Here is a 27,046-nt window from a genome sequence, read left to right on the forward strand (position 1 = left end):
ATAAAAGTTTTTCCTATTAAGTTGTATCTTATTATAGAAATGAAGATGATGAAAGAGACATTTCTGTGAAATAATTTTAGAAACAGAGAGAAAAACAAAAAACAAAACCTTCCAGCCAAATGGTATGTGGGTCTCAAGGGTTGGAACGTAGTTGCCCAGAGATTTGTTAGTTCAAATCTTCACAGGAAAGATGTGTGTGCACTTCTCACTATTTGTGTACTCATTTATATAAAAGTCTTTTTTTCCCTATAGTTTATATGTATTTAATTTTTTAACTGCTAAAACCACCCCACGTGGTAAAGAAATGAGGGGAAGGATGCAATGATTTCCTTAAATTGTGGTTTTGGACAATGAGATATATCTTCCACCAGCACAACGAATAACTAATAGCCCGTCATAAATTCCTTTGTTTTAAGACAAATTCCCCTGATAACACAGGTCAGTGGTTATACAGATTAGTTCTGAATATAGTCTGCGGCTCTCAAAGTCCTTGCCCAGAAAAGAAAAACAATTCATGTGAAGTGAGCTATGATTCAGGAAATGTAACAGAAAGGTATTTACCCTAACAATAATTTAAACTAATAAAATAAATAAATAGAACGTTTTTACTTTCTCCTTTTCATTTCCAAAGTCAGTGACTCAGAAACCATCAAGCTACTCGATCACATAGCAGCAGTAAGAGTCGATAAGCCCCCATTTTCAGGCTAGGTTTTAGAACTCAAAAAATGTACTGTTGAAATCATGACTATGAACAGGATAGTTAAGGACATTTTGGCTGAAATAACAGTTCCTGGTCAGTTTAGTCTGATCAGTTAAGCCACCTGTGATCGTCAACCAAGTCTGAGTCTGTCTTAATTCAATAAGCAACTCTTTTATAGCACGGTCCTGTGCAAACCATGTCCTTCAGTTTACATATAGTACTTTGGATAACTAATCAAATGCATGTGGGTTATATAGAATATAACCATAAATATGAAATGTTGGCTACCTACGTTTCACCTTGACACAAATGGTTTGCCAGGTAGGATTCTTCTTTTTTCTCCACCGTATTCCACCACTTACCTCCTCCACCACAGCTGTGTTACACCAGCAGCTCCTGTTTGAACTGCTCTAGTTGCCTCCTGTGCTTCCACTTTTGCCCCAAAGTCTATTCCCCCTTTAAAAGGGTTCTGTCAGGGACTTCCCTGGTGGCACAGTGGTTAAGAATCCACCTGCCAACTCAGGGGACACAGGTTTGAGCCCTGGTCCGGGAAGATCCCACATGCCGCGGAGCAATGAAGCTTGTGCACCACAACTACTGAGCCCGCGAGCCACAACTACTGAGCCCGCGCACCACAATTACTGAAGCCCGCGCGCCTAGAGCCCGTGCTCTGCAACAAGAGAAGCCACCGCAATGAGAAGCCCGCGAAGAGTACTACTACTCTGCAACGAAGAGTGGCCCCTGCTCACCGCAACTAAAGAAAGCCCACGCACAGCAATGAATACCCAACGCAGCCAAAAATAAATAAATAATAAATGTATTTAAAAAAAAGGGTCCTGTCAGAAGGGCCCTTTTAAAACACAGAACTGATCCCATCACTCCCCTGCTCGAAGTCCCTACTGTGGCCTCCAGAGCCCTGTGTGGAGTGACTCTGGACACTGCTCCAACCTCACCTGCTGTCACTCTCCCCTTGGTCATTCCACTCCACCCATGCTGGTCTTCTTGCAGTTTCTGGACCATGCCAGGCACACTCCCTCCTCGGGCCTTTTGCACCACTGTTCCTTTCACATTGGTCCCTGCATGGCTCAGTCCTCTGCTGAAATGCCCTCTCAGCAGAAGGGTTTCCCCAACCATCAACCGTCGTACCTGTAAATAATAGCCCATTGCCCTCACAATCACCGCCCATGGCTCCCTCTCTATTCCCTTGCCTACTTTTTGTATAAAAAAAAAAATTTTTAAGGAGAGTTTTATTTTTTTAATTTTTTTTAATATTGGAGTATAGCTGATTTACAATGTTGTGTTAGTTTCAGGTGTATAGCAAAATGATTCAGTTATACATATACGTATATCCATTCTTTTTCAGATTCTTTTCCCCTATAGGTTATTACAGAATATTGAGTAGAGTTCCCTGTGCTATATAGTAGATCCGTGTTGGTTATCTATTTTATGTATAGTAGTGTGGATGTGTTAATCCCAAATTCCTCATTTATCCCTCCCCCCCACCTTTCCCTTTTGGTAACCATAAGTTTGTTTTCTATGTCTGTGAGTCTGTTTCTGTTTTGAACAGTATGGAGTTTCCTTAAAAAACTGAAAATAGAACTACCACATGATCCAGCAATTCTACTCCTTGGCATATATCTGGAGAAAACCATAATTCGAAAAGATACATGCACCCCAGTGTTCATTACAGCACTATATACAATAGCCAAGGCATGAAAGCAACCTAAATGTCCATCAACAGATGAACGGATAGAGAGTTTTATATACATAGTGTAAGCTATTAAGTGATTTATTGTAAAATAGGTAATTTATTATATTTCTTCTTAGGCCCTTCTTTTGCCAGCTTTTTGACTAGAGATTTAAAGAAATTTTTTGCAAAATATAACAAAACAAGGTTCTTTAGAGTTGCTTTTGGCATTCGTGGTCTGCACATAATTGTATTGCATTTTTAACAACTAAATGAATTCCACATGAAGAGAGCTATGCTTACTCTCCCTCCTCTCCCTTGAAACCCGCAGACGTCTTGCCGGAAACGCTTTGACATACATTCCCAAGGGAGCATTTGCTGGCCTTTACAGTCTTAAAGTTCTGTAAGTAAACCGGGTATTGTTTGTTATAATTCTGATTTTAGTGTCAAGTGGATGCTGATTAACTTGTAAAGATTGAGTTCCTCCAATAAGCTATTTAGAGTCATGAGATAATTCATCTAAATTCCAGTCTGCCTTCTTTGATACCACAGAAACATGTGATACCTCGCTGGATTTGTGTGTGAAAAAACTTCATCTCTCCTTTTCTAACCTTAATGTCAAAACTTTGTTTGCCCCTAAATAACCAACTTATCAACTCAAATTTGTGAAAGCGTATTTCCCTTTCCTTTTGTGCTATGAAGTTGGGGGGAGTTTTTTGAGTCATTTTGATTCAAGTGAATAAATCACTATTATGCTGACATAATGAGATCACAGCCTCAAACCATTTGCAGAATCTGTTTCCTTGTGATGCGCTGAATAAGGCTCAGGTTAAAAAAAAAAAAAATCAAGTTTATGTTCCACTTGTGAATAGATGTAGAAAAGCCTAGTGCATAGTAGATACAATGAGTAGTTGTTTAATTGAGAAATGTTAATTCATTGAGACTTGTAAAAAATGGGCTTTCTTACTATTTAATGTCCAATTTCCTAATTTTCTATCAGAAAACTCATTATCACTGATACCTTCTTCTTCTAGTACCCATTGTTTAATTTTCTTTCAGTTTATTCTTTGTAGAAAAGAAAGGGACCTTGGTAGAGAAAATAGATAACACAAGTTGAAATTCATACCAGGAAAGTTTTATCTCAGGGAAAACAACCTGATTTTATCTCCTTTGAGATAAAAGTTATAAACTCTAAAAAGGCATTTGATGTATTTCTGCTTAATAGAAATTGCATTTCATTGACCTGAGGGATACATAGGCTATTTTAAAAAGCAATTTTATTTAAATTTAATATTTTGTTAAAAGGTAAATTCAAAAGCAGAACTGTTATTTGGTCTTGGTCTACTTAGGTGATTGGGTTTGATCTCCCTACCCTTGAGTTATTTTTACTATTAGGTAGCAATATTTTTAAGTTGTCATACTTCCAAATCCTAAGGTTAATCCATTATGTGGTGAAATTCTAGGCTGTAGCACCAATTCTAATGTGCCTATATTTCCACGAATCCAGCAAAATATTTGGAACCATTCAAAATGCATCACGTAAATCAAGTTTAGATGAGACACCTAAGATGTTTTCCCTGTGTCGAAATAGGTACCACTAAGTATTTTGGAAACTTGTTAAATAAATTATATTGGAATGAGTTATTTTAATTCATTGACAAAATGTATATTGGATATACCGAACTAGATTGTGTGTGTGTGTGTGTGTGCACGTGCACATGTATGCACACACACCACTCAAAGTGGCATTGAACAAATTATTGCTGGAAAGACAAAGATCAATAAGTATGGCCATGCCCTTGAAGAGTTTATAATCTAGTGGTAGATTGTGGGATCAAGATACTGTGACCAAGACAGATGAACAGATCACTCTGATTCTGTGGAACTACAGAGGTTGGGAAGGACTCTGTCCAGTCTGATGGTTCAAATTCGACTTCCTAGGAGAGATGTTTCTCCAAAGAGTTGACCTAGAAGCCAAACCTTGAACCAACCATCCACATAAGGTAGCCGACTGAGGGGACACTATACATAGAGACACAGAGGCAGGAGGAACCTGGGAGGAACAGACAGCCCTACACAGGTGGTACTTAAGCATTCAGGAGAAGGTATCTGGAGAAGAGCCTGGAGAGAGAGAAAAGGTCCTGGTCACTGGGATCCTGTATGTCATGTCAAAAAAGCATAGACATTATTATGTCCTAAGCATGATGAGAAGCCAAGAAAAAGATGTAAGCAAGAAAATGACACTTTCAGACTTTGCTCTTCAGCTGGATCATTATCAATGTGAGGGGGATTCAAAAGGAGCAAGACCCCTGCCAGGAATAGTATTCACTCTTCTCTTTATTTCGCTGACTTAAAGACTAGTATTCAATGAGCAAATCAATTGTCAAATATTTGGAAAGTATTTAGTGTTAGAGCAATGCTTCTCAACCATGGTCATCACGCCTGCCACAGAAAGTTCTGGAAATTTGTGGAAGCATCTTTGGTTTTCCAGGTGATAGGCGTGTAGTAACTTGTCCTGTGATGAGCTGCTCAGCCCAGCATAAAGAATCCCCCTGCATCCCTCTTGACTTCTGACTGTCCCTCCACACCAAACTTCAATCAATAATACTTTCATATGTAATCATACTGAAAGGTTTTACATGAAGTTCTGCATATGCCTAATAATCTGTACAGGAAAAATTAAATGGTATAAATATAATCTCTCAAAATCATTGACTAGTTAACACAGATCGTGCATCCTGTGATTTCTACCCACATATTTATTTGAAAATGATATTAGTGCAGTAGAAGAATTACCTCAGAAACCACAAAACAAATTAAAGCTATGTAACTGTGAAGTTGTAAAACGTCTTCTTAAAAATAACTATCATTAACTTAGCAGAGAAACATGAAACACAGGGCTCTCATTGAATCTCATTAACAAAGTCTGCTTTATAAATACTTCGTATGTGGCCTTTTAAAATGTTGGGAGCACAATCATACAAAATCTGTGCTGAGATAACTATATAATGATTTATTTATTTGGGGGTAGCCTGTTGCATTTTTAATATTACTCTTCCACTATCCGGCAGGGTCTACCAACCAACTTCTATGCAGGTGGTATCATGACTATTTCTTTTTCCAGTTTAGCCTCAATTCCTTCTTACCTATGGCGGGGTGTGCTCCCAAGGGCCTCTTGAAGTACTGGAGAACAGATGCTCACCTCAGCATGCAATGGATTTGAGATAGGATGGATGTTCTCTGTGGTATTTCAGTCCTATCTCGTAAAAGAGAGAGAATTATTTTGATATCACCCTTATCTATAAGGAACACTCATTTGTGAGAATGTAACACTTTCTTATTTTCTCCACTGCAACATCTATAATATGTCTTGGTATGTTATCTTTGTTTTAATAAAAGTTATTTCCTTCTTTCCCATAAAGCATTACATAAAATAAGTATAATCTGTTATATGTCTTAACTGTAGGTCTTATTCTAGTATCCATTTAGACCTCTACTCTCATCTCCCTGTTCTTGCATAGAATAACTTCTGATCGTGCTACTTTTCTCATACCCAACCTTATTCATTAAAAGTGGAGGCAAACATCTGACTCTTTCATAGAAATACCTCCTAGGATAGTCATGTCTGAGCATCACATATATAGTAATACATATAATCCCTTTATTATAAATTACTTTTATTTCTCCTTTATCATACAGTTAGGGCAGTACATTATGTTGATATTTTTTCTTTAAAATGATGTGTGTAAATGGCTATATTTTTATGAATTTTGTCTTAATATAATGGATGAAGCATTACAAAATATTTGGTATTAAAGGGAGAATTAGGTCTAATAGGGTTGAGAACCACAGTGCTAGAGGTAAAATGCTGAACAAGACAGGCCTGGTCCTACCATTGTGGAAAGTGACTCAAATGTTTTGTAAAGTCATTGGAAGAAAGAAATAACTGATTATATTGTAGCATGGTGAGAAAGATAATATACAAGTAATATTCATCTGGGGCCCTGATCATATAAGGAGGGTAAGAAAGGATCTGGAAAAGAAGAGAAAGGTAAGAGTAATCCAATCCTAGAAGATAGGAAATGAAGATAGCAACAGCCCTCCTTGGTGAGGACTGTTTTATATCAAAAATTTTGTTACTCTGAGCTCTGGAAGATCACTAAAATTTAAGATGATTATCCCTGTAAATATTGGCCATAAAAGGTTACTGGCTTAGTATTGCAAAATACCCAGTCCCATGGAATTCTGAACCAGGCTATCCTCAACAAAGGTTCATTTTCTTGTGTAGGCCATTCAGTCGAGGAATGGCTTATCCTCTTGCCACCAGCACCAGAACCAAAGCCACATGGAGGTGATGGATAAAACTAACCATAGGAAAGTCACAACTAAAATTCTCTCCTTCCCAGAAAAGAGCCTGGATAGCTACTTGATATCTAAACATAGGACAAGTAGGCAGAAGAAATACCTAAGGATCAAGCCATTGTTACAGAGTCCTCTTTCAACGTATAATTTCCTCTCACCTGCTTCACAGTACCTGTACTTGACCTTATTTAGCCCTGTTGGCCAAAAAAAAAAAAAAAAACCCAAAAAATTTATTGTTAAAGTAGCTTGGGGACACTGCATGTAATTGTGAATATTTTACAGTTTTACAGCTCCTCAGGGAAAGAGATTAAGAAAATATGAAGTCATCCTTTGCCCCTAGAGATAGTGTTTCATTTTCTTTTCTCACCCATATGTGAATGATAAAAATGAAATTGTAAGTGCCTAAACCCATATTCAGTTCGTGGTACATTCTGCTTGTATTTGCTGCATTGAATAAAGGATTATTTATGAAAGAAATCTGCAGCCATGTTGTGAATGCTCTGTTTTAATTGCACTCCATAGTGCTATGAATCCTTTAATTGTTTTGTTTCCCACTGGAAGATCTTAAACAAAAACAGGATTTTCTAATTAACTCACTGAAGACCTATAAGGTTATAATGGAGATAATTTGCTCTTGTTTTGTCATTTGAAAGTAATTAAACAAAAGTTCTTTATTTAAGGAGAGATCAGGACTTAAGTGATTTTCTTTAATTATATTTTTGGTATTTAACTGGTAGAAGTGGTTGAAAATTAAATTGCTGGGAGGTAGCTCAGGGGTAGCTTTAAAAGGTATCATTAGTAAAGCTTGTTTAAGTTCCATTTTCTGAAGGTAGATATGTAGAGCTACTGAGAAACTTTGCAACTATTCAATGAAGAAAAGCCATTTAAATATCTCTTATCCTCTACTCCAGTTTTCCAATATTCTAGAAAGACCACGTTATAAGAGTTTCACTGTCTGGTTAGCAAAGCATAGGAGGACTGTTCGGTACACACTTTGAGCCAGTAATATATTACCTACAAAGTTTACACGTCAATTAAGTCTATTATCTGTATCTTATCACTTAAATTTATCACACAATTAGTGAGTGACTTTGAAAACATTTCTGTCAAGTTAAAATTATATCATATATTCAAACTGCTTGGAAAGGTATAAAATAACATATAAACGTAAACTTTTAATATTTAGGTAAATTATGCAAAATACGGCATTCAAGCTACAATTTTCCCAATTACCTAACCGGTAATTGAAGTGTGAAGTCTCTCTAAATCTTGACTTTGTTCATAAGGAACCAACATATTTTGAGACTTTTGATTTATGAAATGTTAATTGAATCCAAGTTTAAAATAATGAAATTACTTGTTTAAAACTGTTGGATTGGGCTTCCCTGGTGGCGCAGTGGTTGAGAGTCCGCCTGCCGATGCAGGGGGCATGAGTTTGTGCCCCGGTCCGGGAGGATCCACATGCTGCGGAGCGGCTGGGCCCGTGAGCCATGGTCGCTGAGCCTGCGCGTGCGGAGCCTGTGCTCCGCAACGGGAGGGGCCCCAGCAGTGAGAGGCCCGCGTACCACAAAAAAAAAAAAAAAAAGAAGTTGGATTACAAGTGACAGAATTATGATCCTTAGAAAACAGAATCTCAGCCATGGTGAGAAGAGCATAAATTTTATGATCTCCAAATATTTTACACGTCTTATTTGATAGGAGCTCATATTTGCATATATGAAAGTGTAATAAATGCCTTCATATTGTAATCCACAAACAACTTATCAATCAGATGGTATTATTCTATTCCCATCACACAGATAGAAGTCCAACGGTCAAGAAGGGTAAATGGTTTGCTTGCCAAGACTCAAAACTTAGACCTTATCTCCAATCTCAATGTAGCCTCAAGTTCAGGTGAAAATATTCTTAGAAATACTTAGCAGAGCATAGGGCGGTTCTCAGTGTGTGGTGCCTTGCCCAGCAGCACCAAGATCACCTGAGAGTTTGTTAAAAATGCAAATTCTCTGGCCCATACCCAGATCTACTGAACCAGGAACTTTGAGGGTGGAACACAGAAAACAGTGTTCTAACAAGCCTTCCAGTGAATTCTGATGACCCCTAAAGTTTGAGAACCACTGGCATAGAGGTGGTTTTTTTGGCCAATTTTATTTTCTCATTAATTAAAATGTCACTATATCATTAGTTTTGAGAAGAGTACTTATCAATTTATACAGAAAGGGCCAACCTTTATTGAATGCTTACCAGGCAGCAGGTATTGTTCTATGTACTTTTGCTCATTAGATCATCACAATAAGCCCTGGGGGTGGATATTATTACTGATCACTGAGACGTGGAGAGATTGAATGATTTCCCTGAGGCCACGGGGCTACTGGCAGGGAAGAGGTAGTCAGATCCGAGAACCCATGCTCTTAATCATACTGTGAAAGGCATACAACCTGAGAATTTGTACGATTATTCCTCAAGAGAATGCTGCAAGGGACAGTGGAAAGTACATCAAGCTTCGGAGTCAGACATACCTGGCGTTGAATCCCAGGTAGTCATCTGATGAAAAGAGACTTCAATTGTGGAGATGAGAGAACCAGGCAAATTATTTCTGAAAATCCAAGTATAAATTTGTGACCTAATAAGTAGAAATATTTATTTAAAATGTCTTTTAAAAATGCTTTCCTAAAATAGTTTCCTGCCTCTGGCTTACATAGACCATGAAATACTGGCTGGGGGTTGGGCAGAGTGGCTGCAAAATTATTGCACTATAAACATTTATGAATGAGGTAGCAAAGTATAAGAAATCTAGTGGGGGGGGCTTCCCTGGTGGCGCAGTGGTTGGGAGTCCGCCTGCCAATGCAGGGGACACGGGTTCGTGCCCCAGTCCGGGAAGATCCCACATGCCGCAGAGCGGCTGGGCCCGTGAGCCATGGCCGCTGAGCCTGCGCATCCAGAGCCTGTGCTCCGCAATGGGAGAGGCCACAAAGGTGAGAGGCCCGCGTACTGCAAAAAAAAAAAAAAAAAAAAGAAATCTAGTGGGAATTTTTCCATACTATTTCCCACTAGCAATGATATATTTTATTTCCCTGTTGCCAGGTGTCTCCATTCTGTAGTCCCCATGTTCTGATCAGAACTGTTGAACCTAGGTGAGCAAAAGTGTAATTGTTCACAAGAAGCATTAATTTATATCAAAATATGATCATGCACAAGGAGGGAGAAGATCTTTAATATCCTCCTACTCTTATCCTTATTTCCATTTTGTCTAATCTAATTGTCATCACAGTGATTCTTTTAAAACATAAATAAGATCACATCATTCCCCCCCACTTAAACCCTTCAACAAGAGCTTATCACCACATTTAAAATAAAGCCTGCAAGTCCTTCATGAGATGTCCTTAGGTTGTCTCCCAATCTCTTGCTCTCAGTTACTCCTCCTCAGTCACAATGACCCTTTGCTCCTCCTTTAATAAGTCAAGCAAGCTCCGGCCTCAGGGCCTCTGCACTTGCTCTTCCCTCTTCCTCAGTAACTTTCCAGATGTTCCCATGTTTTGTTCCATGACGCCATTCTGGTCTCTACTCAAATATCACCTCCTAAGAGAGATCTTCTCTGACCACCTTTAGAATAAAATTCTCACCCCTTGTTACCATCTATCCCAAATCCATGTTTTGTTTTCTGTTCATAGTACCTATCACTTGTCTCAAGTTATATACTCATTTGTTAATTTTAAATTATCTGTCACTCCTCACAGGCCAAGGTTGTGCCTGATGCTCAGCTGTTTCCCTGACACCTAGAACAGTGCCTGACACTGCTATGCTAGTTATTGTTAATTATTGCTGTCTTTAATGGGTTTTTTTTCATTTGTTTCAATGTGCAGCATGCTGCAGAATAATCATCTAAGACAGGTACCCACAGAAGCTCTACAGAATTTGCGAAGCCTTCAATCACTGTAAGTATAGTTGAAATTCCAACATGTTCTCAGTTTGGGAAGGAGCATTGAAATGTCCAAATGACCATTTTAGTAAGTTCCTTGGGTGGGGACCATACCTAAATAAGTTGCCAGTGAGAGTTTCCATTAGAGCAACAATTCTTTGCATCCTCATTAAACAATATGTATGAGAGAGACCAGTGTTGGGGTTTGAGGTTTCAGGGCAGAGACTTAATCAGAAAACATGCAATGAAAAGCCTCTTGTATATGTTGGTATCACAGGACAAAAATCCAGGATCTTGTCCTATACTCCCCTATACAGTATTTTAGCTCCTGAATTCAAATCAGGAATAATACTTTCTCCTTTTATCTAGAAAAATGAGGGTCAAAATCTAGACCTCTTGGCATCTTCAGTTTCTTCTGTTTTTAGATTATCTGAGCTGCCCTGTAATGCAATTTTGCTGAGTCAAATAAAGGCTTAATTTTTTGAGTTCTGTATGTATACCAGGGGTCCTCAATTCAAGAAGCTAAGATCTAATGGTATCTCTTAAAGTCATACTGGGCAAGTCTACTAACCAGGAGCTTCCTCACCGCCACACACAGACATACAAACATATTCACAAACAGTCCCACAGATATACACACACATACCTCAGATTCACACACCACACACAGACACACAAACACACACAGCAATGGTGTTGGTGTTCCTTACTCTGAATCCACAACTTTTCCATCAGGAGTTTCCACCCTCCTCTGATTTAAAACCTCTGAATGAATAAAAAGTAGTTATTCCTCACACAGAGAACTTTCTCACCAGCTAGATGTTTCGGAGCTTGGGTTGTAAGCAGTGGTTCACAGTGATTATTTGGCAACACTATGCCATGAGTTCTTGATCAGTATCTGCATCTCATCAGAATGTATAAGTGTGTTGGAAATGTTGCATGGTTTCCAATATCCACATGTGTAATATATGTTTTCATCTTACTTACACTGGAGGTCCTCATCTGTCAAACAAAATAGTGGTTTCTGGTCTAGAATGATGAGGGAGATAAATGCATAAAAAAGGCAAATAAAATGCAAATAAATATTGCAGACTCGAGTTGAACATCATTGTAAAGAATACATCGGTTAACAATTACACATAGTTTGCTTAATGTCTTTTACTGAAGTGATACAAGAGAAGGAGGAACGTGAGATCTGGAGATGCTACTTTCTTCCTTTGATCTTTTTTCTTCTTTTTAATGAAAGCAAATCTGTACTTGAGACCATTTTAAGCTTTTTATTCCAGTCGAACAAAGTGACTTCCTAGGTTCTCACCAGCCTAGAGATAAACAAGCCCACAAGAGCCCCTTTGTGGCAGGGGGTGGGTCTGCTCCATTTTCAGGAACTCTGTAATGACATCACAGTATCACTCCCCCTTTGTGGCACAAGCCTTTTCCTGAAGGAAAGAACCAGCCAGAGCAGCAAAACACCCTGGAGGTGGGTTATCTGTGTCAGGGCACGGGGTCTAATGGCTGAATTGAAAAACGAGATAATAGCAGTGGCCAATAGGATCTTTAAACAGCTGTGAGGCAGGCGGAAGATAGAAGGATAAGAGTTTGTAACCAAAAGCCACTATCAGCTGAAAGAAGATCACAAACAGAACACCCACAGAAGTGAACCCTTTGAGAAAGGGAAAACCATGAATCTTTTGTTCGCTCGAACTGGGTGGTGCCTCTCTGATCAAGGTGTTCAGATTTAGTTTCTTACCGTCCAGATATTTATTGTTCACCAGGTGTCTCTTGCATTTGGTGTCTGGTTCACAAAAACAATGACTTTTGAAACCTTATAAATATGTGTTCCCTGTGAAAAAGCCAAGGGTTAACTTTCTAGCAGGATGCTTATCGCATCCAAACTGAGGCATCGAGATAGATCTTCAGCCCCCAGTGCACACCGGATTGTATCGGCCAGTTATGTAATGTTTGTCCGGGGTCCCTTTGCCCAGAGCACGGCAGACCATGTGAGGTGCTGACTGTTGGCAGTGTGTGCAGCTATGACACTTTGTCTCACTTACATTTTTTGTGCTACTTTGGTATAAGCATGAAGATATGACTCAAAAACGCATACACTTAACCACCAACCACACAGAAACTGTATTGTACCAACCAAAGGAGTCCCCTACCCACTCTGGAGGTTTGGGCTACTGTGAGCCCTTTTAAAGTTTTACTGTTGTCCCAGACGCAAGGTGTTTAATAGTATTTCTCCCGCTTCCTTCAAGCAATTCCAAAAATAAAAACAGCTTTGAGCCTAATGGTCATTGCAAACGTGCATTCCTTATCCATTGTCCGTTCATTTTGCATGCGTACTTCAGCCTCCGTTCTACTTTCATATCAACACAAATAACAAAGAGGGTGAAACCTGTCTCATCCATGACACCTGGGAGGCTTCCGTTCAGCTACCTATCCAGCTCTTCTTGGACTACAGTCAACCCTTAGACCTCCACTTAGCCCTTTTTTTAATGGTTCCTCTTTTCTCTTTCTTGAATTCACTCTATTTTTCTCCACTTTATTCTTTTCCTTGTATTATTCATTCACTCTCTAAGAAGCACTCTGCATTCCCCAGGGGCTGGGAGTGCATCACCCATATGCATTCCTGGCTTTGCAACTTCTAAAGGGGGGCTTCTCAATTCCCGCTGCAAAGAAGAATCATCTGGAGAGTCTGGAAGCCTGGGCTGCACCCCAGACCAATGAAAATCAGAACCTCTGAGTAGGAGACCCAAACATCAGTGTTTTCTAACTGGTTTAATTATATAGGTAAGTACTTCTTAAATGAAGATTGGGAAAATGAGTGTCCTAAGATGATTTGCAAATATCCTCCTGAACTCTTCAAACTTGAAATAATAACAAAGTCCATATTTTGCATTCCAGTATAAACTAATATGAAATAAAAGTAATGGGCCTTTTATTCAAAAAGTCGCCTTGTTTGTGCTTAATTGAAATAGCTCACATCTACCTATTAGTTCTGCTGACAATCTGGGGCAGATAAAGTTAGAAGGCCACATGCTGTATTATCCTGCTATTCGAATGTGCCCATGGACCGACAACATCAACACCTCCCGAGACATGCAGAACCTTGGGCCTCATCTCTGTCTAGCTTGCTCAAAAGCTTCATTTTAACAAAATCCTCAGGGGATTTATATACATGGTGCATTTGAGAATTAAAATTTTTAGCATCTATGACATGAACAAAGCAGTCTACAAACCAAAAATGGTTGAGAACTACTGAAATAGATCATGGGTATACTTTGCCCCACCCATACAGACTTGGCTTCATTGAATAAACTTTAAGAAACTTGATTTATATTGAACTTGGTAACCTTGCTCTGAGTAAGAAACAAATTATACTTATATTTCAAGGGATGTAATTTTCATTGATTCCATGTAAACAACAAATATTTGGCTTTGTTCATAATGAAAACACATAGGTACATTTGTGTTCTTTGAGCTCTCTGCTGTTGCTTACAAACTGCTTAGCTAAAGAATAAGAGGGCTTGTCCATGTGCCAGAGCCCGGTAGCCCAGAGCCTGCCCCTGTACAATATGTACGTTAGGCTTCTGACAAGGCAATGACAGCCCAGACACCAGTTGGCCTTTTGTAATGTAATCAAATATAACTTAATTTCCTTTCTGTTTCTTGGAAAGGAATAGGAAATGTAATCAGAATTCACAGTGAATTGGATTTCACCAAAAAACTTAGGGCATCATAGTCATTTGTGGACTGGGATCAGATTACAGTGATTTGATGGAAACTCAAAACTTAACCCTCCCATAACCTCACACCTTTGTATTAATAGTTAAGAAATCGGGCTTCCCTGGTGGCACAGTGGTTGAGAGTCCGCCTGCCGATGCAGGGGATGTGGGTTCGTGCCCTGGTCCGGAAAGATCCCACATGCCGCGGAGCGGCTGGGCCCGTGAGCCATGGCCGCTGGGCCTGCGCATCCGGAGCCTGTGCTCCGCAACGGGAGAGGCCACAGCAGTGAGAGGCCCGCGTACCGAAAAAAATAATAATAATAATAGTAGTTAAGAAATCGATCTATGAAAAAAAATCGTTGCTTCACTTATTGATTGTCATTAATGATGTTCAAGCACCTCACTGTCATTAGTGGAAGTTCAAGGTGATCAAAGAGAATGACACATTCATGTTTGTCCAGTTAACCAGGATATTAATACATGTTGATTTTCATGCCAAGTCTGCACTAGCAAAACTAACTGTGGAAAATGCACAATCACAAAAATAATGAGTTGGTAAGTAGAAAATGAAGGGAGAATTAGACATGTCTTTAGCATTCTCTCTATTCTCCAATTACCTAATAATCTTCTTTAGAGTACAAGACATTATTTTAAAAGCCAAGAAGAATATATAACTCCTGCCTGGAACAAGATCTGCCTGAGCATCTTATTGTGACGTCAGCTTAAGGGCTACAGACACCCCCCTCCTTGGACCCTGTGAAATGTCAATAACTTCACCTCAACTCTTCATAGTAGGGTTTTGCTACTAATAATCCAGAAAGAGAATAAGCAGGAAGAGGAGGTGAGGAGGAAGAGGCAGGGCTCGCAGTGCCGAGCAGAAAGTAAGGCAAGCCTGGAACCAGCAGCAGTTCTCCACTGCTAATGTCCAGGAGCCTATTGGGTTTCAGACCCAGGCTAAACAGTGGGAAGGAAGTAACAGAAGACAAGGAGCGGAAGAAAAGAAAGCAACGGGAGGTAACCGAGAGGATAAGATTAAAAGATCAAAAGGGGGGCTTCCCTGGTGGCGCAGTGGTTGGGAGTGCGCCTGCCGATGCAGGGGACATGGGTTCATGCCCCGGTCCGGGAAGATCCCCCATGCCGTGGAGCGGCTGGGCCCGTGAGCCATGGCCGCTGAGCCTGCGCATCCGGAGCCTGTGCTCCGCAACGGGAGAGGCCACAACAGTGAGAGGCCCACGTACCGCAAAAAAAAAAAAAAAAAAAAAAAGAAGCAGCAAAGTATAGGAACAGGACAAGGACAAAATCAAAAACACCCACGGTTATAAAAGCAGGAGCCGTCGATATTTATTAAAACTCTCACCTCCATCACCTCACTTCACCCTCGAAGAAACCTCATGAGGTGGGAGCCAAGATTATCCCTTCCTTAGTGATGAGGAAGGAGAAAACTCAGAAAGGTTAATTGACCTTCTCAAGGTCATTTGGCTTTAATAGAGTCAGGCTAGAGGTAAGACCAGATAAAAATTCTGGCTCCAAAATCTGCCAATTTTAGTACTACTCTATCGTGTACTACTCTATCTGAGCGAATCCACTACAGAGAATGGGCACACAACAGAATGCACTAATGTGAGGGGAAGGAACCTGACAGAAACGAATAGTACCTCTAGGTATATGGTTATGGAGGTTTACAAAAAGGAGGAAAACTAGTAAAGCTTCAGAACAGAAATAAAGAAATTGAGGAAGGGACGAGAGCAATATTTATTCATGTGTGGACCAGTCAGACTTCCTTAGTGTTTCCCTATGCATTTGGTTGTCTCTTCCCTCGTTACCTGGAAGATGGAACTTGTCTCCACTTTCCTGATGAGGAAACTATAGGTGAGAAAAGGGTATCTTGTTCATATTGCAAAGGTAAGAGTTGATTAGACAAAGAGAAGAGGGAAGAACTTTCCAGACAAAGGGAACTACATGTGCAAAACCTTGCAGTGATGGTGCGGGGAGAGGGGAGCTGGTACATCAAGGATCAGAAACAAGATCAGTGTGGCCAAAGCAGGAAGCATGAGGTGGGAAAAGTGCAAGAAGAGCCTAGTGAGGCGGGTGGGGTCCAGACCCCTTGAAAGCTCTTTGGGACATGTCACGAATTTTAGTCTTTATTGTAAAAGCAGTGAGAATCCACTGGAAGATTTTGAATAGGAAAGGGCATGATTGGCTCTGTGTTACTGAAATAGTCTAGGAGAGAAAGGAGAACTTTGTCAGGATGGGGGCAGTGGAGATGGAGAAAGGGAAATGGATTTGAGAAATTTTTAGATGAAATTAGCAGTATTTGGTAATGAATTGGCTACAAAGAATGAAGGAGAAAGAGGTGTGGAGGATGATTCCTAAGTTCCTGGTTTATATAATCACATATTTACTGAGACCCATCACTGAGATAAATGCTGGTAGAGCATGACATTTGGGGAGATAATGAGTTTGGTCTTGAACATTTTCAAAACCAAATGTCTTGTTTAAGGAAGAACAACTCAGTAGAGATGTCACATAGGCAGCTTGAAATCCAGATCTAGATCTCAAAGAAAACTGAAACTTAGGTTAGGTCCTTCTACCACGCATTTCCTGTTACCTAACACTTCATTGTAATGATTTGACTGACTACCCTTTAGCAAACATGCTCTATAAACCATGTCTGCCTGGTTTACTGCTAGATCTCCAGCACCAGGTACTGTACCTGCAAAGAAAGCACCCAAGAAATACTTGTTGAACTGAACCAAAGCATCCAACTCTAAATGATGTTCTAAACAGCTGCTCAAGATCAGCTAATCTCCCCCGCTTTGACTGTAGCCTGCGTTCACTGATCTCCCTGGCTCCCAACTCTTATCTCTGTACCCTGGTTTTTCCTCCCTGCCCTCCCTGAGCTAAGAGTTGGGTCCCAGTGTTTCCTTGAGGGATTTTGAAGTTGATCCGTCTACAAGATTTAGCTTTCCCATTGGCTTAGCTGAGGACTCCCCACTTCAAGAATAGGGTTGAGAGAGGAACCAAAATATTGTCTCAGGTTGATGAGATTCAGATTAGGCAGGAATGAGAGGATGTTCCTGAACACAAGGCTCAGAGATACTGTGGGAAGAAGCTACAAAAGGGACTTGACTGGGACACAGAAATAAGAGAAAAGTTTAGCTAGATAAGGTGGGTGAGCTTTGAATATAAGAATGGAAAATTTGGGTTTAAAAGGAATGGTAACATGGGAGAACTGTGGATTCCTAACGGGCGTGACATAGAGCCCAGTTGTAGGGAGACTCGTCTGGCAGCAGCCTGCAGGATTAATTGAAGAGATAAGAGATCAAAAGCAAAAGGACCAGCTAGAGGCTGTTGCAGTGACGCAGGTGTGAAGAGATAAGAGACTTAATAGGCAGTGGAAGTCGACACTCTTGGAGATGAAGATAAATGGAGAGACCTTGGTGAATGTTAGTCTGGACAGCAATGGAAGATGCAAAAATGACCCCCGGATTTCAAAACCTGGTGGTAGCTGGGAGACTAACGGTGCTCCTGACAAAAAGGAGGTCTTTGTTTTCTATGGAGAAAAATGAAGCTAAAGAAATCAACGCTCATGTTACTTTGGCTGTAGATCATCTCCCTGTTAAAAAATACACAGCCATGGGGACCTCGGAGAAACTGAGCAACTCCAGTAAATTGACTTTAAAATATATTTCTCATTGGAGTCTTGTACTTCCCAGTAATGCCAGAGAGGCAGAGGTTTGGTTCTATTAGACACTTCATCCGGCTACTAGTCGAGCCAGCTGACTAGTCTCTACATTATTTTTTTTTTTGTAACTAAATATATTTTTTAATCCTGCAAAAACTCCTGGTAATCATCCAAGAGAAAGAATAAATGATATGACTATTAGTTCTGACAGGAGCATATCTGACCCTTCCCAAGAAAAGTTATAATTAGAACTCCAGGGTTTGTTTTTTGGTGAAAGAAGTTGACCTCAATCACCATTAGTGGATTTGTCCATCTGTAGGTAATTACAGAAACTAGAGTTGGGACTAGTCTCTAAGTTACTACACTTCAATGAACCTATAGAGTTTCCCTCTCCCCAAGCTGCAAAGATGGAAAAAACTTTTTTACCTTTTCAGAGACAAGTCTAAAGCAATAATTTTTCTTCCTGGTGTTACATTAAGTTTACCAGTAAATAAGATGGAGAATAGAAAGATGGAAGAAAAAATTCCCATATAAGCAATCATGGTGTTTATATGCTTAGTATCTTCCTAGGTTATAGATGGGAAATTTCATTAGAAGGTGGAATTCCACATTGTCATGATTCATAAATATTAAAAAACAATACTAACAATAAAAATGACTCATTATTAGGAAGAATTCATATAAATCAATACGAATTCAATCTGTAAGAGTTCATATAGATAAAATTCTATCCAGATAGTATTATTATAATGATCTGACAAATTCAATTCCAATGATCCACTGGTTTCAGTGCAATAAAATTCAGTAAAATTTCACCATAACAAAGACTTTAGGGAATTGGTCAAATTGTGTTATATACAAGCTTGGAACTACATGCTTTTCATTTCATAGTAAAAGTTAGATAATAATGGAAACTGTTTTCATTTCTTAAAATTTTATAAATGAACTAAATCACTGTGTTCATTTGACTCTTCAGGAATTGTTCAAAATGGTCTCATAAAATGTACAAATGTGTGTACAAGAGAGTTGATCGTTTAAAACTTACGAAGAAAAATGCTCATCCAAATATAAAATAGCTGTGTCAAATGCTGTGCTTCATAGCTCTGTTTATTGTAAGAGTCCCCATAAGCTGTATTATACCTGCAGCTGCAGCATTCTTCACACCTTTGCCTTTTTTTTCCTCCAGTCATCCATGTTAATAATTGACAATATTACAGTCATCTGAGATGGGAATTAGCCAATATCAATGGGTTATCTTTTGACTAACGCTTTCTTCTTTGTAGTTAATGGCTCATCAAAGACATTCTCAAACAAAGGTATAAGTTTGTGTGATACATTGGCAAGGTAGCATATACAAGATATATGTAAAGGGCTATTTTCTGGAGAAACAATAGCAAGAATGACCTCATAGATTCTCTAATCCCTACTATAATGCCATCTATAAAGCAAAAATTCCTTTCAGGAGTGTGGAGCATATAGGCAAAATGTTTCTTTTAAAAGAGAAAATTTGTAAAATTAAGCTTTTATGCATGAAAACATTAGGGAAAAACTTCAGAGAGAGAAGTTAAGAAAATAAGCTTTTTTTTTTTTTTTTTGCCTGTTACGTTCCAGCTCCTCCTCACATAAGATACACTGATATTACAGAACTGTATTCACAGTGAACATGCAGTTCTGTTTTATCTTTATTTTGTATAATACTGGGTAACGTTCATCCCTGCATGGTTCCCTCCACCCAGTTGCCCAGAACTCTAAACCACCATAGCTTCTTTGTCTTCCCTTCTGGTCACATCTAGCAAATCACCATGTTTGGTCAGACCCACTTATTTAGCATCCTTCATACCAGGCCTTCCTCCACATTCCCATACTTCTTTAAAGCACTCCTCCTTTCTCACTCTGATGACTGCAACTGCCTTGATCACTTCCTGTCCCCCCAGCCCCTCTTGCACACAGCTATCAGACTGACCTTTCCACAGCACATCCATTATTAGGGTGTTCACTCTGGAGACAACACGACACCCCCATCCCAGAGAAATAGTTTTATGCAGATCTTGAAGATCACTTGGGGGAAGGTGAGACGTTTCTCATAGGTTTAGTAATCCAGAAACTTTCTGGGAGTGAAGTTATTCAGACTCCAAATGCTTACCTTGGATACTCAAAGTTGTTGAAGCCTGTCAGGGTGAAATGGATGGTCCTAACCAGGTGCCAGTGGTGAGGAGAGACAACCCAGAGTCCCTGAGAAACAGCCCCCTTGGCCCAGCAGTTTGTGCAGTAGAATCCCTTTTGGCAATCGTAGAGCCCTCCGACCTCCAGGCTTCCCTCCAGAGAAGGAGTTTCAACGTATGCCCAAAAGCCATGACGAATCCATTTCTCATCACTTGTGGTCCTCTAAGTGGCACTGCAGAGGCTCATAGTTAATAAAAATTCTGTTCTTGCACTAGAGGATATATTTTTCCTCAGCCATTTTTGCCTTTGGGGACTTTTTGGACCTTTGCTGGAGAAACACAAAAGATGTGTGCATCTCCTTTTCTCTGTGAAGGAAGCCTTCCTATAACACCAATCAAAACATGCAGTGCTGGACATATGTATTAAGGATGTACAGTGAGTAGAAAATCAGCCATCCTGCCAGTCTGTATGACCAAAAAAAAAAAAAAAAATGGCAATCTCCGATAGAGAGATTTGAAATTACAAAGGATTAAGATGCTTCAGAGCAAACAAAAGAAACTTCAGGGTAGGGGGAATGATACTACTTCCTAAATGTGAAGATTTTTCTCCAGTAATAAGCCTATCATTTGTAGAGTGCTTTAATGTTTGCAAAACCCTTCTGCATATATTTTTCTCATTTAATTCCCATAGCAATTTTGTGACATGTTGTGATTCTGCTTTACAGATATGAAAATTGACCCTCAGAGAAATTAATCAGAATGCCCCTAATCTCAGAATTTAATAAGTGACAGAGTCTTGACTTAAATTTGTGTCTTAATTCTCCTAACTCAATGCACTTTCCAGTTTACCATATGCTCATTATGTAGGTGGTTGCATGTGACATAGGAAGTAGGGTAACATTTTATTTTATCTATCATTTTCTGTAACTTATAAGTAACATACAGAGCATAAAATGGGTGCCATTTCCTACATAGTGATTACTTTTCAGATTGCATTTCAAGATCATAATTAAGAGGTTTGTTTGTCCAGAAGAAGGTGAGGCCACTCCCTTCGTTAAAGTGTTTCATTTTGCTACACCTAACTGCACTGCAGGCTTTATGCTGCCTCTACCCCATTACTGATGGATACTTAAATGCCAAGATCACTGCTAGGAACTTTCTCTGAGAATGTGCCATCTATCCCATGTCACCACTTCTTCTTTGCCTTCAGAGTGAAGATGTACTCTTTAGTAATGTATCAGGAACACAACTATTTGCCCTTTGTGATACTGAGATATAGATAGATAGATAGGTAGATAGATAGGTAGATAGATATAGATAAACACACACACACGTACGTATAATGATAATACTGAAGGCTGAAAAGTAGGGGTGTCTGATCGCAGACACCTCTTCATCATTTCTGTTATGAGGGATGAAAGAAGTAGTCTGCATGTCTCAGAACTGAAATTCACTGACAAGCTGGCACTCATGTTAACCAACTTTTGACTAAGGGAAAATTTTAATTGACTTCTTTTTTTCTGACTGGTTTTATGGTCAAAAAACAAAAATGCAAACTGTTAACCCACTTCAAGCAGTAATGATTTAAAAATCATTAAGGTGCTTTATAGTTTACAAAGTCTTGTTGTGTTCTTTTCTTTAGTAAGATAGAGTTACCCCCAATTTACAGATGTGAATGCTGAAGTCTGTTGACTTGGCCATGGTCATACAGCTGTTATCTGATTTGGACCCAAAATTTCTCATCCCAAACCTCTGCACTGATTCACAGATTCTGAGCTGACTGCGTGCGCACACACACCTTTGTGACTTGCAGGAAATAGAAATGAAAACCAAAAAACCCTTATAAAGTGCAGCCGTATAATGTAGTTATTCTTGTTGCTCCTGATAATATTATAGAACCACATTTCTACGTGTGTTTTCATGTACTGTGTTCTCGCGTTTTACTTACACTCCAGTGCTTAACAATTGCATTTTCAAGCATATGAATAGAAAACGCCCAGCTGTCCCACCAGACCAGGTTGACATAATATGAGCTTTCTGTTTACTCACTGAATAGGCACAACTCGTGCCCTGCCAGCTGCTTTGTCCACAGTCTTAACCTTGCTCTGTAAGAACTACCTGTATGAGTGGCTGGATGATGAATTCTATACTCTGGTTTGCCTTGGGATCTTCTGTTAAGATTGACTCAGATAATACCTCTGAGCGTGAACAATATACCACTTTCTGAAATAGGTTTGGACCACTGCAGCCAGGTGGACGTGGACTTCAAAAACACTGCATTGAGAAGGAATACCATTTATGGGGAGCTTCTTGGATGAAGAAACTGTTGAGAAAGAGAAAAGCTTAATGCTGCACTCAGGATACCTGAGTACTGGGTCAGGGTGTATTAGTATTTGGAGTATTAGGACCGTGAAGAATTGCCCCGTCCTACTCATTTTAGATAGCAAATTGCTCTAAGATCACGGTGTAGAAGCCAGATTACATCCTTTTTACTGGAGGTGGGAGATGATTCATAAAAGACACCTATCCAGAGAAATGGACTTTTTAACAGTGGAAACTGATACCAGGGTCACTTCAAGATCCAGCAGAAATTTTGGTAGTAACTTAAATAGCGAAAAAGACAAGCCTGTGACTCAATGCAGAGAAAGCCTTTTCTGTACATGTAACCTGATGGCTACACTGAACCTGAATGTCAGTCCTTTTCAGGACTTAGAAGCACTTGTAGTTTCAACGCATAAGCAACTAGCAATCATCAGTACGTCAACTAAAACTCGGAAATTCATATTATTTAAATAAAATCATCATGCTTTAATCAGTGCAGTCATTAAGGAGAGTTACATATGTGCTTTACTCTTAGTCAAACAAAATCAAGCACCTCCTCATGCCCTGATGACATTATACCTTATTTGAACACGGGCCGAGCATGTTGTTGCTGGAATAAGGGGAAGAGATGGTGTTGAGTTCGTCTAACCTTTCCAGTTCCATTTGTAGACAGAACCTTGAGATATTTGGAAACTGCGTTTCTGCTGCCTGCAATGATAGTTGTTCTACTGGAAATTTAATTGTGAGTGGGCTGTGACACCGGACTTGTTTGTTCCAAGTGACCTTATCTCAGTATCAAAACTTGGCCCAGGGCTTCCCCTGGTGGCGCAGTGGTTGAGAGTCCGCCTGCCGATGCAGGGCACACGGGTTCGTGCCCCGGTCCGGGAAGATCCCACATGCCGCGGAGCGGCTGGGCCCGTGAACCATGGCCGCTGAGCCTGCGCGTCCGGAGCCTGTGCTCCACAACGGGAGAAACCACAGCAGTGAGAGGCCCGCGTACCGCAAAAAAAAAAAAAAAAACTTGGCCCAGGACCTTGAGGGCATCCCTCCCCATTCAGTCAGCAGAAGCAGGAGCGAGGGCATGGGTGGAGTGAAATGTGTGACCAAAAGTGAGGAGCTGCTTTCCATTGAGATTAGCTCCCTACCACAGAGAACTCTATTTCTAAACTGTTTAAACTTGGTCTGCAGGGGATTATTTTGTGATCCTTGTGTGCTTCCTGCATCTGTTTAGTCTTAAGTGCTTCCTAAAACATTTTTCAAAATCCACTCGTGATTTTCTAATCCTTCCTAATACATGCGCTGCTTAAAACGCAACTCTTCTCTTTCTTTAATCCTAGCTTTGAAAATGCAAACCAATGAGTGAGCCTTGAGAACAGACTGGAAAAAATGAATGAGGGCTGTTGGATGCATAGCTGAATGTTGATGGTTCTGTTGTTTATGCACCTTACAGGAAATTTCAATTTGTGCCTGCCTGGTCACTTCAACATGAAAAGTTAAGGCATTGTCATTACAGCCATTGTTTATGTTGGATTAGGGTGAAATAAATGTATTGCACTCCCTCTGCTGGCTCTGAAGCTGCAACAGCTTATTAACTAGACCTATTTTTAGATGTATTTCCCCATTTTTTAAAAAAAAGCAGTGTGTAGAAAAAGCAAGCAAAAACTGGGAAAGCTGTTAATTTTATTGTTCATTTAAAATGTCAAGAAAAACAAACATCTGCTCAATGTCTTTGGTTCAGATGAGCAAGAAAGCCTGCAGGTTTAGGCTTTTCAGCACAATAGTAAGAAAAGGGGGGGGGCACCTCCCTTCTCCCTGAGGCATGCCTCTGACAGCCTTGTAAAAATTATTTGGTCCCTTTCAAATACTGAAATAATCTTTTCCCAGAGCCAGTCAATAAGTATGTTTTGTATGTTCAAAACAGTCCAGGAAAGTAACAGCATTTGTTTGTCTTGGGGTGGGAAGGAGGAGAGAAGGTGTCTTTCTCCTGGTGTCAGAAAGGGAAGCTAAAAGATCACGCTGAAACGTTATACCCCAGGGGAGGCCACTTCCCTGCCGGAAAGCATGTTATCCACAAGGCTGGAAGAGAATCACGGCACTGTGGAATTTTACAGCAGTGGTTCTACTCATGAGTGAGAAGAGGCTACCAGGAGAGCAGAATGCTCCGGGTGTCAGGGGGTCCTGTTTCTCTCCTATTAATCAGTAGATTGAGGCTTTCCTGCAAAGGCGCATCTTGTGCCTGGGCTTCGCTCTCTTCTTCTCCTCTTGCTTTGCTCTCTTCCCCAGGCGTCTGGATGCCAACCACATCAGCTCCGTGCCCCCCAGCTGTTTCAGTGGCCTGTATTCTCTGAGGCACCTGTGGCTGGATGACAACGCTCTGACAGAAATCCCTGTCCAGGCTTTCAGAAGTTTATCAGCGCTGCAGGCCATGACCTTGGCCCTGAACAAAATACACCACATACCAGACTACGCCTTTAGAAACCTCTCCAGCTTGGTGGTTCTGTAAGTTTTATTGATTTTTTTCCTCTCTCTTTTAACAGTTTCTAAATTCACTGTAACACCTTGTAATTCACTGTAAGACCTTGACCTTAAACAGATAGCCCTTCAGACTTTGAATAGGGACATTTTAAGGGAGGGAAAACCCCCCAAAATGACTCACAAATGTTCTAATTGTGTAAAAGAATTAAACAGCGTTTATCGAGCACCTGCCAAGGGCCAAGCACTGCTAGGCATTCAAAGATAACAAAATATGACCTCTGTCTTAGGGAAGCCATTGTGTATTGTACCGGTAATCACCACACTATATGGTTAGTCCTGCGACCGAAGTTAATTAAAAAAATCCCTTATTTCTGATAATAACTTATAATGCAGGTCAAATTGAAATATGCCCTTCTTATTATTTAATAAGAACTTCTTGACCCCCTTCCAAGGGAACAGAAGCAAGGAATGAACCCTTGACAGCGAGCTATGCATTTGTATGGCTTTTTTCCTTTGAGGTCCAGATTTCACTATTTCAAGTAAATCAAAAAGATTCTCAAGTAACAGTTTGAAAACTAATCAGTTCAAGAGTGTAGAAGGATGTCCCACGTGTATAACTATGTCAGGCAATCCTGATATAGGACAACAGTAGCTGCTTGACAGCCTCTAAGAGCAGTTTGCATGGAGACTTCGTGGAAGGCGTCTTCTGCACTATTTCTGGCTTTGCTCCATGCCCCCCACCAGCCCATCGCTGTCTTCAATCACTCCACTTTTCCTGATGACACGTCAGTCTCTTGCACTGCAGTATATACTCCTTTGACGGCTGGCCAGCATCTCATCCATCTTTTTAGGCTCCCCTCAACCCTCTTTCCTCATGTGTTGCATGTAAAAAATCCTCAATAAATGTCACAAAGATGTCACATGAAACCAACATATATTTATTAGAATGAAAACCTTAGTCTGAAAGGATAGGACATGTGGGGTGATAGTAACAAATTTCTATACTGAATTTCACATACAAAGGTGATGCTTCTATCCCACCAGAAGCTGGGTAGGTGCTTTAATTTTTCCCTCCACTAGAGGGAATGAATTTACAGAGATCCAGCTATTCTTTTTCCCCCTGTCCTTAAGCCCATTTTCCAAAAACCCCTTTGGGACTTGGTCCGGTTTTCAGTTATGCACACAGCTGTTCTCACTGGCCCTGACCTAACCAATTTAACCATTGAGCCAAAGATGATAATTAGAGCCATTTATACTATGTCAAGATAACTACTCTCCTTGGGCAGCCAAAACATCTGATCGCCATTCTCTGTGGCTGAGATTGTTGTTTCCTCTTAACCTGTAGCCCCACCCTGGGAATGTAGCCATGATAAGCCATCAGCTTTAATAGAAAATGTGCTTAGTAAACCTAGGACCTTCCTTCCATCCTCCATTTGTCAGTGTTGGTCAGACTCTCTATTTAGTATCCTACATCCCAAAACCACACTGAACAACCTGAATTTACTTTTATCAGTCTCGTTGCTCACTCCGTGATTATTATACACTCCATGCTATCTCAAACCCAAAAGGTAAAACTGTGACTGCCTATTAAATTCTGGGGTATAGAATCATCTGTGGTAAGAGTGAACGGGGCGGATAGCCTTTAAAACAAACAAACGAAAACGTTAAACAAAGCATTTCTTATATATAATCAGTGCATTCTTTAGCATAAGTTTCTTTGGATTTCAGCAATCAAAGCGTTGTGCCTAGGTTTCCATGTGCAGTGTGCCTCCGTGACTGTCAGTAATGTTCTCCTGCAGGCATCTCCACAACAATAGAATCCGCTCCCTGGGAAAGAAATGCTTTGATGGGCTCCATAGCCTGGAGACTCTGTGAGTTGACCTTTTATTTGTTTCCCTTTTTTCAGTGTTTTCACGACTATTCTGAAGGAATCGAAATAGCCTTAAAGTCAGACTTGCTGTTTGGTTTGGTTAATTGCCCGAGCTTAAACAGAAATTTACAGTGGCTGCATC

At 40.1% G+C, this 27,046-nt stretch overlaps 1 protein-coding gene across 1 annotated transcript in view; it reads left to right on the top strand.

The window, feature by feature from the left end:
* The window catches only part of LGR5 (leucine rich repeat containing G protein-coupled receptor 5), a 119,089-nt gene that overhangs the window by 69,576 nt on the left and 22,467 nt on the right, over nt 1–27,046 (top strand). Inside the window, 4 exon segments of the mRNA XM_089921039.1 lie at nt 2,719–2,790; nt 10,610–10,681; nt 24,843–25,058; nt 26,834–26,905. Coding sequence (XP_089777165.1) covers nt 2,719–2,790; nt 10,610–10,681; nt 24,843–25,058; nt 26,834–26,905 — 432 coding nt within the window.

This window comes from Delphinapterus leucas, chromosome 11 (assembly GCF_059928025.1).
Source record: "Delphinapterus leucas isolate spDelLeu-1000000601 "Yukka" chromosome 11, BTC_Dleu_Yukka2, whole genome shotgun sequence".
Taxonomy (NCBI): domain Eukaryota; kingdom Metazoa; phylum Chordata; class Mammalia; order Artiodactyla; family Monodontidae; genus Delphinapterus; species Delphinapterus leucas.